Source organism: Sander vitreus, chromosome 2, assembly GCF_031162955.1.
Source record: "Sander vitreus isolate 19-12246 chromosome 2, sanVit1, whole genome shotgun sequence".
Taxonomy (NCBI): domain Eukaryota; kingdom Metazoa; phylum Chordata; class Actinopteri; order Perciformes; family Percidae; genus Sander; species Sander vitreus.
The window spans coordinates 24,077,886-24,095,646 of record NC_135856.1 but is presented as its reverse complement, the minus strand read 5'-3'; the positions used below and the strand labels follow the sequence as shown (position 1 = coordinate 24,095,646).

General features: G+C 38.4%; 1 protein-coding gene across 4 annotated transcripts; it reads left to right on the top strand.

Moving 5' to 3' along the window:
* The first annotated feature begins 1,433 nt into the window (after window positions 1–1,433).
* g3bp2a (G3BP stress granule assembly factor 2a) lies at window positions 1,434–12,225 on the top strand. Of its 4 annotated transcripts, none has more exons than XM_078262159.1 (13): window positions 1,436–1,604; window positions 3,469–3,587; window positions 3,674–3,755; window positions 6,237–6,410; window positions 6,720–6,810; window positions 6,940–7,045; window positions 7,187–7,367; window positions 7,644–7,745; window positions 8,516–8,618; window positions 8,719–8,778; window positions 8,995–9,126; window positions 9,256–9,383; window positions 10,469–12,225. In XM_078262159.1, the coding sequence occupies exons 2-13, from the start codon at window positions 3,493–3,495 to the stop codon at window positions 10,748–10,750; spliced, it is 1,536 nt and encodes a 511-aa protein (XP_078118285.1). In that variant the 5' UTR covers window positions 1,436–1,604; window positions 3,469–3,492; the 3' UTR covers window positions 10,751–12,225. The 4 variants fall into 4 exon arrangements, with proteins under 4 accessions (XP_078118302.1, XP_078118311.1, XP_078118285.1 ...); XM_078262168.1 differs by having other exon boundaries at window positions 9,256–9,374; window positions 10,469–11,811; XM_078262176.1 differs by lacking the exon at window positions 7,644–7,745 and having other exon boundaries at window positions 1,434–1,604.
* Window positions 12,226–17,761: the final 5,536 nt, after the last annotated feature.

Genomic DNA, 17,761 nt, shown 5'->3' with positions numbered 1-17,761 from the left:
TGTCAAAGACAGCCGTCTTCATAGAAAACACAGTTACTTGCCGAGGTCCATTTAATCATTAGATTATATTTATATTATATTTGCTACTTAGGTTCACACTGTACTTTATTTCTGTTCATACTGTACTTTATTTCTGTTCACACTGCACTACATGCATTTGTACAATCTATTGTTTTAGCAACATAATCTTTTAACCCAATCTTACTTTTGAACCTAATTTTACTTTACTTTTTTACTTTTTCCTGCACTGTAGCTATCTTACTTTATACACTTATTGACTAACTCTTTTCAAGATTGCAATTGAACAACTTCCCTGAGGGGATCAATAACATATTCTGTATGTAATGTAATGTAATGTCATGTAATATTCTGATTCAGATTGTTTTTTCCCCATATTTAACTCTTCATTTTTAACTACAAAATACATACTGATGTATGCTTCTGTCATATTTTTCTAATATAAGTGTTTTTATTTGATAGGATGTTGTGATAAATACTGTTTTACTTTGTTACCAAAATGATGGTGCATGCATTATCTGCTTTACCCAAAGTATAAGACACAAAACTTGTTTGACCACTTGGTGGCACTCAATATCCAGACTTGTTAAGCCCTACACCAGTGACCAGACTACTAAAAACATCAGGAACTATGCATCCCCATTGTTAAATGTATGTACATTTGTATCAAAGCACAATTCTTGTTTGACTCTGCGTGATTACAGTGAACAAGACCTGTCTCAGTGTTCATATGGGTACCTGCTATTGTTTTAAGACAGATTTGAAAATGTGTGAACCTAGAATGGTCAAAATCAAAGCAACAGATACTGGGACATTCTGACTTTTTAGTCATGACTCGTGAGTATAGGTCAAGTCTAAAAAATGCTGGATACAATTTTTGTGATGCAACTCAAAAGCATTTTTCACAAGACCTAACTGCCCATTATGATGCAACTATTTTCACACCTTGTGATGAGTAAACTTATCTTCAAATGTAAAATCTGGGAGTGCCCCTTTAAAACCATGGAAAATGTATACCAAAAGGACAACTTTCAGGGATTTTTCATTAAAAATGCAAATGTATGCCATTTGTATTATAAGCTGGAAAGGACACAAAATGACACATGTATAAAATTGTATTTGTAGAATGAAGAGTTTTTGAGTCATAGGTGAACAAAAAAGGCACCAAAGAGTAATAGGAAGTAGTACTAAGCAAAATAACACGACACAAGTGTGATGATCAATACAATCAATACTACTACAGTAAAGTTAAGTGAATGTTTTTGGCACAGCATTGGTAGAAAGTTTGGGGGCGGGGTTATTTGTTTGGCGTCATAATTTATGTTGCTTAGTGTAAACAGTCTATTGGCTGAATCTTTGTGATGGGGGTTCCCTGCCCCAGATTGCAGGGGTAAAACAATAAATAGAACCTATCACTTTAAAACTTCAATCTCTGGTACAGCAGAGATCATAAACTGTTAGCTAGTTAGTGAAGCGAGGGAACTAGCACTGTATAAACCTGGGCTATTTCAGAACAGTTTACAGCTGGTTACTCGTAGATATTTATTACAAATAATTCTTGTCTACATAGATAGGTCTTTTATAAGGTAAGTAAGCCATCCACCAAGCTAAACTATTAGACGGCTGACAAGCTAACGTTAACCGTACCGGCTAATCTTAGCTGCATTGTCTGGTCAAAACCACGGCCATTTGCTTGACAGGCAATAATCATTCAAAGTAGGTGTGTCGCTACTATACAAATATCCCACATTCGTTAATAGTTAAAAATAACGAGTGTCATTTAAGTTAGTAAAATCTGCCTTCCTTTGTTTTCTTTGAGCTAGCATAGCACTCCACTTGTTCCATTGATAATGGCTCGACAGCCAGTGTAACGTTAAAGTGGGGGTAACGTTAATTTATTTTAAAGTTTGAGTAAACTTTGTTACCTTCGGGTTGTATCGATTATGATACAACTAATTAAAAATCAGTAGTGGATGTCAGTGTCGAAGACTCACTGGCAAAACATGGACATACTTTATTGGTGCACTATCAACGGGCTCAACGTTATGGCTTAGGCTTGATGGTTTCCCCCGCTTGCAATTAGCGCGTAAGTTGTGTGTGTGATAGTACAGCCAAGTGACATCTTGTTAGGTGTCAATTTTTCTGTGTTACCGAAAATACCGATGTGTTTATTTAAAAGTTTTACTCTCGCACATTGTACAAGTGACAGCAGCTGAAAGGAAAAACGACGACGCCACAAGTTAGCTTAAGCTAATGCTAGCTAGCTCACTAGCAATGTCGCAAGCTTTGCGTTGATGCACTGTTTGCCGGGCTAGGGTTAGCCATTTAGAATGACAGCGAAGAGGCCGGTAGTTGGAGGCTATATTCCTAACATTGTTTTTACAGTCTAGCTAACGTTGACCTAGCTGACACTGGGCGCACAGTTTCTAGGACAAAAACATACGATGCAAATTATTAATTTGTCGTGTCATATGGTTAATGCACATGCGACAAACGTGAGACATTGCAAAATGTTGTTAGCATAGACATGAAAGGCCTGACTCGTACAGTAGGCCACTTATCTACAAAGCAAAGGATGCACACATGTGTGTAACACATTTATGCGATGTTTATTTTCTAAAAGTAGAATTGAATTGTAGGAACGTTCGTTTTCTCAGCTTCCAAACTTGAACGCCTGCAATCAGTCACTTCCCTTTTATATCTACTACGCCAGTTTTCCTCTTTGTCTCATTGGATGAACGTGATGGCGCAGTTGTGTGTTAGCTAGTTTAGCCAGCTAGCGAAACAGGCAGCTGTCTTGCTTCTGCTATTGGATTGATGTGGGTCAGATAAAACGTGGGCCTAATGAGACAAAGAAAGTAAACGTTGTTCTGTTAAAAGGAGACGTGATTCACCTTTTGTACTTTGTACTTGCTATTCAAACACAGCTATGCTGTTAACCCGAGGTACAACAAACGTTCATGAGTATTAATGTGGGCTTCCTTAAAATGGCCTGATAATTCATATAACGTAAACGTTAGCGGTATAAGCTTAATTCCCCAAGTCATTATCTTCTACACTCAGTTGCCAAATCGTTGGGGAAGCCTGGTTAAAACGAATGCAGTCTTATTACTAAAGCTCTGCCACAAATCCAACCTTTATGAACGTTGAAATGTTCAGTTTGGAAAGATGTTGCTTCAACTTTATGGTCATTTTTTAGGATGTAGTTAGTAAGTGGTGCTGATGAATTGTATTGTGTTACACTGAGAAATAACTATATTAGGATAGCATGTTAGGAACCTCATCCACCAAAGTTCAGTCCACACCTCTCGAACCAAAACTTAATAACCTTAACCATAAAGGTAGGGCTGTAGTATAGAACTGCATTCTTTTTTATATAGTGTTTGTGTGTGTTACATTATTTCTAGATGGCATTATTGCTATTTATTCCTTCTTTATCTTCTGTTTCAGCACTTAATATTGTTTACCAAAGAAATGGTGATGGAGAAGCCAAGTCCCCTGCTTGTAGGGCGGGAGTTTGTGAGGCAGTATTACACACTCTTAAACAAGGCACCAGATTTCCTGCACAGGTAATTAGCAAAATGTGACGTGGAAGACACTAAATTTGTTGGTGTTTTTAATGCTGTTTTAACTGTCATATTGTTGTACCATTTAGGTTTTATGGGAGGAATTCTTCTTATGTTCATGGAGGACTTGACCCAAGTGGGAAGCTGGCAGAAGCGGTGTACGGGCAAGCGGTAGGTGCTACAGCCCAATAATGAAGATTCACATTTAAAATACTGTGTATTAGGCGACTGGTACAAGATTATTCACAGTGGTGATAAAAATAAGTATTGATTTGAAAGAAATTGAACATGGCACTAAATAAATCATTGGCAGCATTTGAGGAAGGAACAAATGTCGGAGGAAACAATGGTGTGTATCGATTATTTTAGTAATCGAGTATTCTAGCAATTAATCCATCGAGTAATCGGATAAGAAATACTTTTTTTTTTGCCCACATTGCTTACAATATCTTCTCTCAAACTAAACATTAAAGTGCATTTAAGTGCCATATTACGTTGTTTTTAAAGAAAACATTTTCTGAAATCCAATAACCTCAAACTAAGGCCTACATTAAACCTACATAAACATTACCTTAAGTTGTGCAACTTAACTTTCAGAGCTACAAGTTTCAACCTGAGACTGATCTGTATATAGGCCTATATGTAAATATTAGTTATACTCAACCTATTTTCATTTATATATTTGATTACAATGCTACACAGCTCTGTTACACTTATGCTAGTAGATCGTTGATCAGCTGTTTCTCCGTGAAGAGTGAGAGAAAATGGTGCGCAACGATCAGCTGTTTTTCCGAAGGGATAGTCAACAAGTCGGCTCTTTAGATCAAATTGTGGTCACCACTACGTATTTTCTTGTCTTTGTTTTTTGGTAGTTGTTGTGTTTGGTGTAGTTTCATCGTCCATACGTCTCTGTGATTTACTTTTGTCGGGTCCGTTAGCATTGACGTTGTGCTATTATGGGGGCTTTCCGACCGGAGGGATTTTTGCAGTTCTTAGAACTAAACGTTCCTAGAACACCTGTCGTGTTCCGACAGGAAAAATTTGGGGATTTTTAAGTTCCTCTGTCCTCAGTAGCGTACTTTTTTAGCTCCTACTTCAGAGCAGGGTCTTTTCCAAGGTGTACTTGATTGGTCGAACTTATAAGTCACGCCCACTGCCAACTCGGAACTTGCAGGCAGAGCAACAACCAACAACGGGACATTTTTAACAATTTTCACCATCTTATTCATCATTAAATTCACTTCTGACAACGTTTTAGGCGAGAAATTAACTGTTTAGATTTTGAATATAGGCAGTCTTGCGCAAATTGACAATTTGCTTCAAAGTTTTCGGAGTTCAGAAGCTCCATGAAGTGAGGCGACAGCCAGCAAGCGCCTGCCCTGGCTTCTAGCTCCTCGCTCGGCCAGTCATGCTCAAGACACCTCACTGTCAGCTGGAGGTCTCTCAGACCGCTCTCGTAAATAAGAGGCTTTTATTTCGCCGTTGATGGTTCATTTGTTTAAATATCACAACACATGTCCATCATAAGATTAACGGGAACCTGTGGTTAACTGTCTTTTCGGAGTTAAACTCCACAAGCGTGTCCTGTGGCTCACCGGCCGACACACACACACACACACACACACACACACACACACACACACGTCCGTCCACAGTGCAGCAGGCAGAGGCTGGGTCTGTTCCGAGTATAATAAAGCCCCGTCTGTGTTGAGCAAAACATTACGTGAATTACTACGAGAATGGACGTGCATTTAATATAGGAAAAGTGCACAAGTATTAGCATCATTTGTTGTTGTTGTTGTATGTGGCGCTAAAGTCTAGTGACGATGCTATAAAGACCGTTGCCGTGCTTGCGTCACTCCCTTACCCCTCCTACCAGTCCCTATGGCCACTTGGCCAGTGGGAGTGCAAACGGAAAAAAGATTTTGGGGGAGAGTAGTTCTTAGAAGTGTACTTTTCTATCCGGTCGGAAAGCACCTATTGTGGTAAGCTAGTTTGATTTTGTAGTAGACACTGTACAGAGTTTTCGTTTTTAATTAAAAATTTTAATTTAAACGTTCGAACTGATTCCAAACTTTGGACACTGTTTGTCGTTTTTTTTTTTTATCCAGCCTGCCTTCTTCTCTTAGCCCCTCACTATTTACGCTGCTGTCAGTCTTCATGGCATGTATCGAAAGCAGCGTCAGCCCGGTGTAAGAATCATCCGTGCGGAAACACCGTGAGTGATACAACGTTGGTAACCTTGATTAAACGAAGCTTCGAGGCAAATCATTTTTGCATCGAGGATTTTTAGTAATCAAATTATTCGAGTTACTCGAGGAATCGTTTCAGCCCTACAATGGTGACATGATTGTCACTCCATATAAAACCTTCCTTAAATAACAACCTTATATTTCCATATCGGTATTTCTGTTGATTGTATCTGACCAAAATGGAGTCAGATATAAAAATGTGTCATCACCCTGTTAAGGTTGAGCTAAGTAACAAAACATTGCCTAACCTCAGATTGTTGCTAACTGCCAAATTCTTGAAATAAATGGGAATCAGATTTTATAGCATGGAAATCTTTATAATTACAAGCTGATTTTGACAAATTTGTCCTCGTTTTCAAGTCATTAAATGTTTTTGGTTATCTATTTGTCTCTGCATTAGGAAATCCACAAGAAGGTCATGTCCCTCCAGTTCAGTGAGTGCCACACAAAGATCAGGCATGTGGATGCCCATGCCACACTGAGTGATGGGGTGGTGGTGCAAGTCCTGGGAGAACTGTCCAACAATGGTCAGCCCATGAGGAAGTTTATGCAAACTTTCGTGCTTGCGCCAGAGGTGAGTACCCCTCTACCTTTCAGTACTGTTAAACTTGAGATTAATTGATAATAACGGTAACAAATGTTTATTTCCTAAGATTTTTGGCTTAATAAATAAACAGTAAATAAATGTTGACATTTTATTGGCTCAAACATAGCTGAGAACTGGAGATCAGTTACTGTTGCTATATTGAAATTACTAACAAGAAAGAAGTTAATTTGAGTCAGTAGTAGGCCCAAAACAAATGTTATGGTCCTTTTTTTAATCTAATGTCATTGGCTTTGAGTTTTAAAATGGACTCTGTTTGCATGATAAATTTCCTTTCAGGGTTCAGTGGCGAACAAGTTCTACGTCCACAACGACATCTTCCGTTACGAGGATGAGGTCTTTGGAGACTCTGAAGCTGAGCTTGATGAAGGTAAGATGTTTGCAAAAATCCCAAACAGACCTTGTTTTTTATTTGCGAGTTTTAGTTCATGTTTTCATGGTTAAATGTGAGGATGCTAATGCAAATAATTTCCAAATTGTTTTGCTTTCTCTCACTTAGAATCGGAGGAGGAAGTTGAAGAGGAGCCAGAGGAGAGGCAGCCATCCCCCGAGCCACTTCAAGAAAGCCCCAACAGCACTACCTATTACGAACCTCACCCTGTCACGTATGCTAAAACTTCATCATATCTCACTAATATTTTTTTTTTTACGGTTTCACATTTTAAAATGATTTAGCATGAAGGATTTTGCAGTTTAAATTTAGTTTATCTGTGGAAGTGACCGAATGCTGCTTTGTGCTTTTGTAGCAATGGAGTAGAGGAGCCGATGGAGGAGCCAGCTCCAGAACCCGAGCCAGAGCCTGAACCAGAGTCCAAAGTAGAGGAGATAAAGCCGGAAGTAGATGAGAAGGTTCTGGAAGAGATGGAGGAGAAAGCACCATCACCGGTTCCTGTGGAGTCCCCACCAAACACCCAGGAGCCTCCCAAGGTAAGACTGACGTGTCTATGTATGTAATAAGTGCCAAAATGACTCTCCTTAAACTTTGTTCTTTGTTTGATATGTCAGCGACGCTACATATAAAATAAAGACTCTTGTCTGTCTGTGATTATCAGTCATTTTATAATGCACAGTCCAGTAGCGTATCACCCAGTCCAACAGAGATTTAGTGATGGCAGTAATATGCCCAAAGATATACCTACTAATGTTATAGTAAGGTGTTGAGTGGTTATTGTTGCTAACAATGCATTACTGCGTCCCTCACAGACTTTCTCGTGGGCCTCGGTGACAAGTAAAAACCTGCCTCCTAGTGGCACAGCCGCCTCTTCTGGAATCTCCCCCCATGTTGTTAAAGCTACAAGCTCACAGGTAACCACCAAACCGAGGTGTTGCGTTGCTTTTTAACCGCGGTAAGAAAAAATCCATACCGTCACAGCCCTAAACCCATGTACTGTATTCCATAAGTCATGATTTCAAGACTTCCTCAGACTTTAAAAGTTTGATTTGTACAGCATTTTAGACTGGCTTTGGCTATATAAACATGCCTTTCATAGGAATGGGCAATATGATTTGAACTCTCACAGTACATGTCATTTTTATTGCCATATCACCAGAAAAATCAAATTAGAAATAAAATCAATTAATGGATTAAAATAACCAGATAAATGTCTTGTTTTTGCATAATAAAGTCAATTTAAATACCTGGAAAAACAAGTTACTTTATCACATTAATGCAAAATTCATATGAAAATGTCATACAAAAAGACATTAATGCAATAGACTCCTTGCTAGAAACGGTTAGGGTTGGGTACAAAACTCTGTACTTTTTTTTTGGTTACCGAGTGGGGCTCCGACACCCGCGCAGAGATGAAATCCTCATGAACCACTCTTCACATCGGCATGAATGATTTCCTTACACGCAGTGTAGCATTTAAAAGGCTATCCGGCGCAGTGCTCACTACACATCCCTCCACGCTACATTACATCACTTCAGCTAACTTCACGGAGAATGAGGGTAGAACAGCATCGCTGATCTCTTATAACCAAACATTCAAGTTAACTGATTCTCTGGAGCCCCATGTAAAGCAACGATGAACCGGATGTATGGTTGATTTTTATTTTTATTTTTTGTGAAACAGTCCAGAGTTGAAGCCAAGACGGAGACACAGACACCACCTCTACGGACCAGAGACCAGCGCACACGCGACAGACCGGCCTTCACTCCTCGGGGTGCCAGGCCTGGTAATGCCAACACTCATTCCTCAAATTACGGGTTTATCACCTTTTTTTTAGCTTCTCATTTGGTTTATTCTCATTTCCTGCACGTCTCTGTCACTATTAGATGGTGTTGCATCTTTGGAGTCACAAACGGGGAAACCACACTTGAGTTTTGTTAACAAAGGTAAACATGACCTTTTAAGTCCCATCTAAATAAATCTCTAATCCTGTTTCTTGATTATGCTTTGATTACTTATGAGAATGTTATTCAGTCATTGTCGTCTTACACGTGGTATGGCTTTCACTTTCATGATGCTGGGGATTTGACTTTCTTAGATGTTGCTGCAGATGATGCATGTGAGCTGATCTGATGTGTTTTTATGACTGTTCTGACCTGCAGGTGGCAGGGGAGATTCTGAATCTGGTGACATTGATAGCAGGCGGATTGTCCGGTACCCAGACAGTCACCAGCTTTTTGTTGGCAACCTCCCACATGATATTGACGAGAGCGAGCTCAAAGAGTTCTTCTTGAGTAGGTTTCCTTGAAGAAGCAACAATACATGTTGTCAAAAAATCCTTCAAAGCTGTTTTTTTTTATTTTTTTTTTTTTTTTTTTAGTGTGAATAAATATTAGTTAAATTTCAACATTTTTTTTCTTCAGCATATGGAAATGTTGTGGAGCTGCGGATCAACACCAAGGGCGTTGGTGGGAAGCTGCCCAACTTTGGATTTGTGGTCTTTGATGAGTCTGAACCTGTGCAAAGAATCCTGGGGGCCAAGGTACAAGGGGCATGTATTAAAATTTCATTACCCACTTTCATTCATTTGGTGGTGGTTTGGTGACACATTTCTACATCTAGTCTACAATGGGACACCGTAGGGATAAACCCCCACAGGAAATACCTTATGTTACAATACAAATGTTATCTTTGTTTCACATTGTCATGTCGGTACAAATCAGGCTCTTACCCGGATATCTAAGGCTGTGATCAGACCAACTATATAGTTAAAAAAATTGAAAAAAATAAAACGCTGCGTTGCTGCAGATCAGATAAAATATGAATTAAGAAGGGCAGTTTGAAGCCACTACACAGGGGTTTAAACTGCTTTGACGTAGGAGCCTACTACCCTGGAAATCTATCACTGTTAGCTAACTGTTTCTCCAAACAGTATATTGGCACAATGCTAATGTACACCTGTCAAAGTATTTTCACTGGAACTTTTGATTGCTCTTTTTTGATTGCTAGTCACAGTGCGTTCATTGAGCCAGGCTCAACATTTATTTTCTTAACCTCTCTTGTGGTGGAAACTCGCTGGTCTCAAAGACATGAATGAGGATTCTGTCTCTTACAAAAAATATCCCAGCCCAAAAGACAGCTGACACTCTAGAAGTGTATAGAAAATCTATATACCAATATACAAAGTAAGTGCCCTATAAATGTGATGTGTCAATAACCAAACGCTGCGATGCTGTGGCATAGGTTTAGCCAGGTTTCACTTTTTTGCCAGATTATTTTCACCAGGTTTCACTTTTTTTTTTTTTTTTTTTTTTTTTAGGTTCCTGCATTGGCACCCCAATTGTAACATCAGATTGGCCTCATTCAAATGAATAAGAGGACTGCATTTTTTTTTTCCCACGTAGGGCTAAAGTCAGTCTGAACACAGCCTTAGAGATGAAATGGTTTCACTGGCAGGGACACAGAACTTGTCAGGTCAGACCATTGTGACACATCAGTGCTTACATGGGGTCTGGGACCGATGGACAAACTTGTGTGTGCAAACCAGTGAATGATGTGGGTTGTGAAATTGATTTGGGAACTATTCAGTCCTGGTTCCCCCCCCCCACTGTAGTAACAGTGCTTTTCTCCCTGCAGCCCATCATGTTTCGAGGCGAGGTGCGTCTGAATGTGGAAGAAAAGAAGACTAGGGCGGTGCGTGAACGAGAGACCCGTGGCGGCGGAGACGAACGTCGGGACATGAGGCGCAACGACCGGGGCCCTGGAGGTTCGAGAGGCATCGTGGGAAGTGGAATGATGCGAGAACGTGACGGGAGGGGACCACCACCTCGAGGCGGCATGGCCCCGAAACCTGGCATGGGATCCGGAAGAGGCTCTGGTGGCCAGGGAGAGGGTCGCTTCACAACCCAGCGCCGCTGAGAAGAGCACCACATACAATGTGGAAGTAGTACCGCGTTCTTCATCTTCAACCGTTCTCGTTAACGAAAAGAAATCTTCATGTATAAGCGTATATATTTGTTTTTTGTTTTTATTTTTATTTTTTTGTTCCCTCTTTGCTTTGGAATGTGACACAGCCTGTCAACCTTTGTTTGTGAAATAGACAAAACAAATAAGCAAACAAAAAAATTCACTTATTAGTTGTGAGCTGAGCATCCTTTTCAGGCATCTCAAGAATTCACAAACTTTAATTTGTAAATTCGTGAAAAAAGTCGAACCAACCAGGAGTAATCTGCCACATTAGGAGGGACTGATGGGACTTTTAACTACGATAATACAGCCCATCATTTGGAAAAGAGATTATATGCCTTGACTTAACTGGGGCGCTGCTTCACGAAATCCCTCTATTGCACATTTTATATGGTAGTTTTCTGCCCGTTACTGTTGGAAAAGAGTGAGATGCAAAATTTGTGCAGTTCCAGGGGAAAAGCTTGCTTTTTACTTTTTTCCTTTTGAGAGACCACTGCTTCAAAATTGCATAATGCACTCATCAATATGCACTAATGGGTACTTTTTGTCATATTACATTGACATCCATGCTCGGAATGCAGCTGGAGAGACCTGTTTTGTCTCAAAGCGATGCGACTTTCCGGGGCAGACCTCGCTCACAGCCTGTCTGCTGTGACCAATGTACTTCTCACACTTTTGACCCGAAACTACGCTTCGATTACTGGCTGGATGGACAAGATGACAAGCAAATCTACATTATATTTTTCCTCATTTATAAATCGAATAAAAATATAAAAAAAACTCAAATCCTGGACTTTCACCAAATGAGTGGGGGGGACAAAGGATACACAAGAAACGAAGTTGAACAATATAAGAGTGGTGGCTCGCTCTGTTTTTTCTTTTGATTTCAAGTTTGTTTTTCTTCATGTTTTTCCCTGCCAGTTAGACCGCAGAACTGGGATGGACGACACCTTCCCTCTCTCTTCCCGCCCTTCCTCTCGGAGTAACCGAATAAATGTACAGCAAAAATCATAGTTTACTGTATGTTTTGTTTTCTGTGTATTTTTTTTTATTTCTCTCTCGACTTGATAAACGCATGAATGGTGCCTTCTATTTCACCTTTTCCAGTCTTAGTCCCCAAGCAGTTTGGGGCATTCTGCCTCCTAATACAGAGCTGCTCATTTTGAACTATTGTTTTTGGGAGCAAATAGGAAAAAAAAAAAAAATGCAGTGTTCACAAGTTTTAAGTTTTTTCAGGTGCATTTTTCACCTTTTTTTTCTTCTCATTTTTCCATACTGTTTTACTACCTAAGATGATCTGCTGTGAGTTTTGTACATTTGTTTTGTATTTTGTCTGTTCTTGGGTTTTGTAGAGACAATAGGTGCCTCCAGTTCTATTCGATGTTAAATGGTTAAGAGGTGCATCTGAAGAACAATTACACCCCCCCAGGTACATTAAAGATGTTGGCAGTGAAATGCTTGCTCCTTGGTTTAAGAAGTCGTAGTTCTACACAACCGTCATTTCAGTGAACTAAGGTTTCTTGTTTGGAAACCGTAAAAGTCTCACAATGTGGCTCAGATTCTGTTGATCCTTACTTTCAGTCTGACCATAGTTTTTGCAACTCATGGCAAAAAAGTTGTCGGACTGCTCGTTTTTCAGCAACAATTTTGTAATGATCTGTGTGGGTGGGCTGGCCGTAGTACCAGCCTACAGACTAGCAAACAATTGTGCTCACTTTTCTAGCCGTTTTATGCATTTGTATTTTCATATGCTGATTATTCATTGTGCTTTATTTTTATTCATTTTTTTTCCATTCAAGGCAAGTCTGATCTGAACACCATACTAGTCGTCTCCCTCTTGTCCTCTAGTTTACTTTCTTTTTACCACTCTGTAGGGAGGGAAGACCTTTTGGTTTCAGCAGGAAAGGAAAACATGACAATGTTTTTTTTTTTTTTTTTTTTTTGCACTGAAATGGGAAGTGATATCGATGTAGCATTTTTCTTGACTAAAATACTCATGAGGTCTTCCTTGTCTGGTGGTATTGCACTATTTTCAACATTTCTGGGACAATCTGTCATTTTGAACACGGACTCTCTAAATTTGTCATCTGGCAGTCAAAAAAGAAAATATTAGCGCTCATCTTGTTATCAACGTGAAAGAAGAAAATTTGCTCTCTCGCAGTTAAAAACAAGATTTGATGTACAGACGTGGCATAATTTATGTAGTTTTCCACAGCAATGCTCGCTTACTGTCCCTTCGTAGTCGAGATTAAATCATTTCCGATGTGAGATTAGTTTTCAATAGGGAGACCCTTAATTTGTTACCATCAATCTTTAGACTTGATATTCCAAAAAAAATTACAGCTCTTTGGTCTTTCGAGTGTTTGTTTTTAACAGTTTCTCATAGGTGCCTCTACACCGACTTTATTTGTCAGGTAATTGCTTAAACTGAGCACTTGACTGCATTCATACTTTTTACAGCAATGGTCAATGAAGAGGGTGACGAAGAAGAGGCATCATGCTTTCATACCAATTTGTGCTTTTACATCGTACTGATGGTTAAATGTTTGAGGATATAAATTTACAGTTGGATAGTTCTCTTTTTTTTTCACCAAAGTTTTCCATTACCCACATTTTCCCAAACTTTTTTAAAGGGTCCTCAAAAGAGAAAAAATTCTGTAAATTAATTTTCCTGTGGTTGAAAACACAGTAGAATGGATCCTCATTATGTATCATTCCAGTCCTTTTTGAATGAAAATAGAAGTACTTTCTTGGCTTTAGAAGTGGTAAACAGTTGGCAGCCATCTTGATTTTACTGTGGTTACCCTTGTTAGTAGTACAAAAGTGTTGCAGGTGGAGATTCTTTTTGGTTTTGTTCTTTTTCTTTCCTTTTTTTTTTTTATGTGTTGGACTTAACATACAATAAACTACTGATATCAGCACCACTCATACCGTTTGTCATGTTTACAGGTTCCTCCATAAAAGATGATTTAAGTAAGCTGTTACATGTTGAAAAGCTTACCCAAATCAATGACACAAGTCAGAAATTAGACTTTCCCCTGGGAGGTTTTGTAGTAAAGGAGCTATTTGCTGTGGTGCAGATCTGACAGCTAAAGTTAATGCAGAGATACGCACAAGATCATTATTTGTTTATATCTCAAATATTTTGCACTTTGAAAGACATGTTTGGTGATAACCTGATTTTTATTTTGCAAGCATTACACTTATGGTATTTATAATTTAGTAAGGGGCACTTGGTTTACAGTTTACTTGTCATGGTTAGTCCTACTCAGCCTGTCGTATTAAGTATTCTGTGGCTCTCCCAAAGGTTTGTCAAGTCTGGATAAAATCCCGGCTTGGGTTTAGAGAAAACTAATTTATAACTCATATGTCACAGTTTAAGATATGTGGATGTATTTGCAGATCCAGTGCGTTCATAGCTTGACTTAAACTAAGGACTAACATTCCATTTTTTAAATGTCTCTCCCAAATCCCCCAATGTAATGGGAGTGCTCAGTCGCTGCAGTATCCCTATAAAGATTCCCTGCAACTACTACTAACAATACGGAGAAATGTTTTTATGTGTGAGCCCCTGTTTTGTATGCTACATTTCAGCCAATGGTTGCACATTATTGTACTGCTCTACAGGTGGTGGTGACTCATCAAGATACACACTAATGCACCAACAAAGGCAATGAAGAAGACTCCAAGCTAGCAGTAACATGGATGTGAAAAAAAAAAATGCAGAAAAACATTTAAGAAAATCAACTTTGCAAATGCTTTATGAGGAAGGAAATACATTCAACATGTTCGTTAGACGCAATTTGTTTTGTTGAGTAACATTTGAGTAAATGTAGAACAGAAACTTTTGTTTACGAGAAAACTCCACCGGACCCCTTTAAGATCTGAAAGACACCCTCCAGTGGAAATTAGCAACTGCATACATTGTTTGAATCCTTAATACAGTTATCCATTTACATTTTGGTATATTCAAAGAATGTATTCAGTCTCATCCTCCAACATCTCTTCAGTCACTGTCACCATCCTCTTCAGATGATGTTTCAATGGATGAAGAATCAAAGCTTTGAGTCTGGAGGGGACCTCTTTGAGGGCCCACTGGGAGGCGTTTGTCTCTCTGGAGATCCAAGAACCATCGAGGAGCTGGGAGAGAACCGGATGCACCAACAGGTGAGTGTGGAAGAAGTTGACCCCCTCCTTGTATAAACCCGGCATTATCAGCACCATGTCCATACACGTAAGACCCTCCTTTGACTGGATACTGGAGAATGTAATAAGGCATGATAGGTTGGTAGAGGACGTTAGGGGGAGGAGGAGGGGGCGTCTGTCCTAGTTTATTGACAGAGATCGGAGGTAGAGGAGTGGTGGTCAAAGGATCATCAGTCACAGGAAAAATCTGACATGGGGGATTCTCATTTTTTATCTTTGCAGCAACTGTTTCTCTCACAAAGGAGCCTGGGAAAAGAAGCAATGCAAATGTGATTTGGCATCACTCTTAAGTTCTTAAAGTGCTCAAATTGTAGTGCAGAGAAATGAACTCATTTCATACCTTGTTTGCCATTTCCTGAAGTGTCTTCAAGGCTATGCCTGACAGGAAGAGCTCCTTGGAGAAAAGACAAATTATTATGTCTTTGAATTTCACTATTTCAAAGGATTGTTAAATGCAAGGCCATCGCCAGGATTTTAGAAACAATGAGGTCATGAGTGTAATTAATTCCCTCCTATGAATATGGATTATTTGGATGTTTCTCAACATTTTATTTATTCAGTAAACTGTTCATAAAATAAAACAAAAACATTTAAAAGGCTAATAAAATGGAATGAATAACCCAAAACAATATTAAGTTAAGGAAGATTTAACAACTCTCCACCAGAATCATCCTAGATTTCGATTTCCCAGTATGAAGCTCTAAAGGCTGTATCAAAGCCCTCTCAACAGTGCAGGAAATTCAGTTATAGTGGGGGAAATAGTTCTGTAGTTTTTTTTCTTAAAAGTCAGAATTTAATATTAATTCTCAATTTAATATATTTAGTCTAAAGATATTGGAATCAGCCTACAAAATATGTAGAATTTATACTCCAAGCAGGAGTATAAGCATACATACATATATAGCGTATATAGCAACATACATACATACATACATATATATACATATATATATATATATATATATATATATACCGGTCAGAAGTTTGGGGTCACTTTCATATTTTCATATTTTTTTTATATTTAAGTGGTCAAATAAAAATCAATCAATCAAACTTAGAAATTTCCATTCCACTCTATTACAGACAAAATACCAGCTGAGATCAGTTGCATTGCTTTTTTAATCAGGGCAGCAGTTTTCGGATTACATTATGTGCTTAAATAATTGCAAAAGGGTTCTCGACTGTTGTAGAAAGAAGTGGCTGATCTTTAATGCAATATCTACATTGCCCATTATCAGCAACCATTCATCCAATGTTCCAAAGGCACATTCTGTTTACTAATCTGATATCATTTTAAGAGGCTAACTGAAAAAAACATTGGAGAACCTTTTTGCAATTATGTAAGCATAATGTAATCTGAAAACTGCTGCCCTGGTTAAAAAAAACAATGCAACTGATCTCAACTGGTATTATGTCTATAATGGAGTGGAATGGAAATTTCTAATATATATATATATATATATATATATATATATATATATATATATATATATATAATTTCCCCCCCAAATCACAAAAGTACCTCAACTGGAATTACAGTCTGTACAACATACGTGACCTCGGTATAACTGCCTTGGCATTCTGGCAGTCGGTGATAAAAACATCTCTCTGTCCTCTGTACAATATGCTATTCTAAATAGTACGTTAAAGAACGATGGCTGAAAGGACTCTTACCTGTGTTTTGTATCTGTAAGCACAGAAGACAAATCAGAGCTGCTGTCGTTATCAGTTCCATCGCTGACAGAAGATGTTTTCTGAGGACCCTCTGAGAAGCTTTTTAAAACAAGGGGTGATAACCATATTTGTTTTGCTAATTGATGTGTGTTATGACTCACTGCTACCCACTACTACTGTAATTATCATTTATATAATCATATTGCATCACTTTATCAACAGAATCTTAATTACTTTAATTACTGTACACAAATCAGCTTGTCCGTATTTTTCTCAAGTGTGGCGAAACAAGGTTCACTGAAAAACAGTCTAAGCTCAGATCTAACTGATCAGTGCTTTGGCCCTGTGAGGGACAAAAATAAGAGGTACAAGCTACATGCTAAAGAGCACAGTGAGTCACTGCGGTCAACCCAGACATTAGAGCAGTCATATGGCAGATGGGGTCATGTGTAATTGTTTTCAATTTATCAATCCATAAAAACATAGAATTACAGTGCTCCTATCCTAATCAACCATCACCGATTATACTCAACACTAATCACTAACATCTCACTCATGCGCAATGTTAACTAAACTGCAATATCAATATTTCCTATGTGCAATTCTTTGTATTGTGTGAATTAAACAGTTCAATCTCTCTACTTATTATATTTAGCTTTTTACTGTTTACTGCTTCTTTTTTATTTTACTGTTTACTTATTTATCATATCTTGCATTTATCTTATCTTATCTGATAGCCTATCATAATATAACACTATGAAAGGAGCCCTTCTGCATACGATTTATTTGATGCTTTATGTACATTTGGCTGATAATACTTCTGCACCTTTACTTACAGTAAGTAACTTTGAACTATTTTTAGACAATGGTATTTCTACTTTTACTGAAGTAAAGGATATGAGTACAAGGCCCTCATTTTGAATTAAAGTAGGCCTAAATCATTATATACAACAACATTCAATGTTAATATTATTCTAATTATATGTAGCCTACTAAAATAGCACTGACAGAGTAGCCTACAGTACTTTTCTTCTTGATATAAGTATTTTGATGATACAACATCAATTATGATTATGTATTATT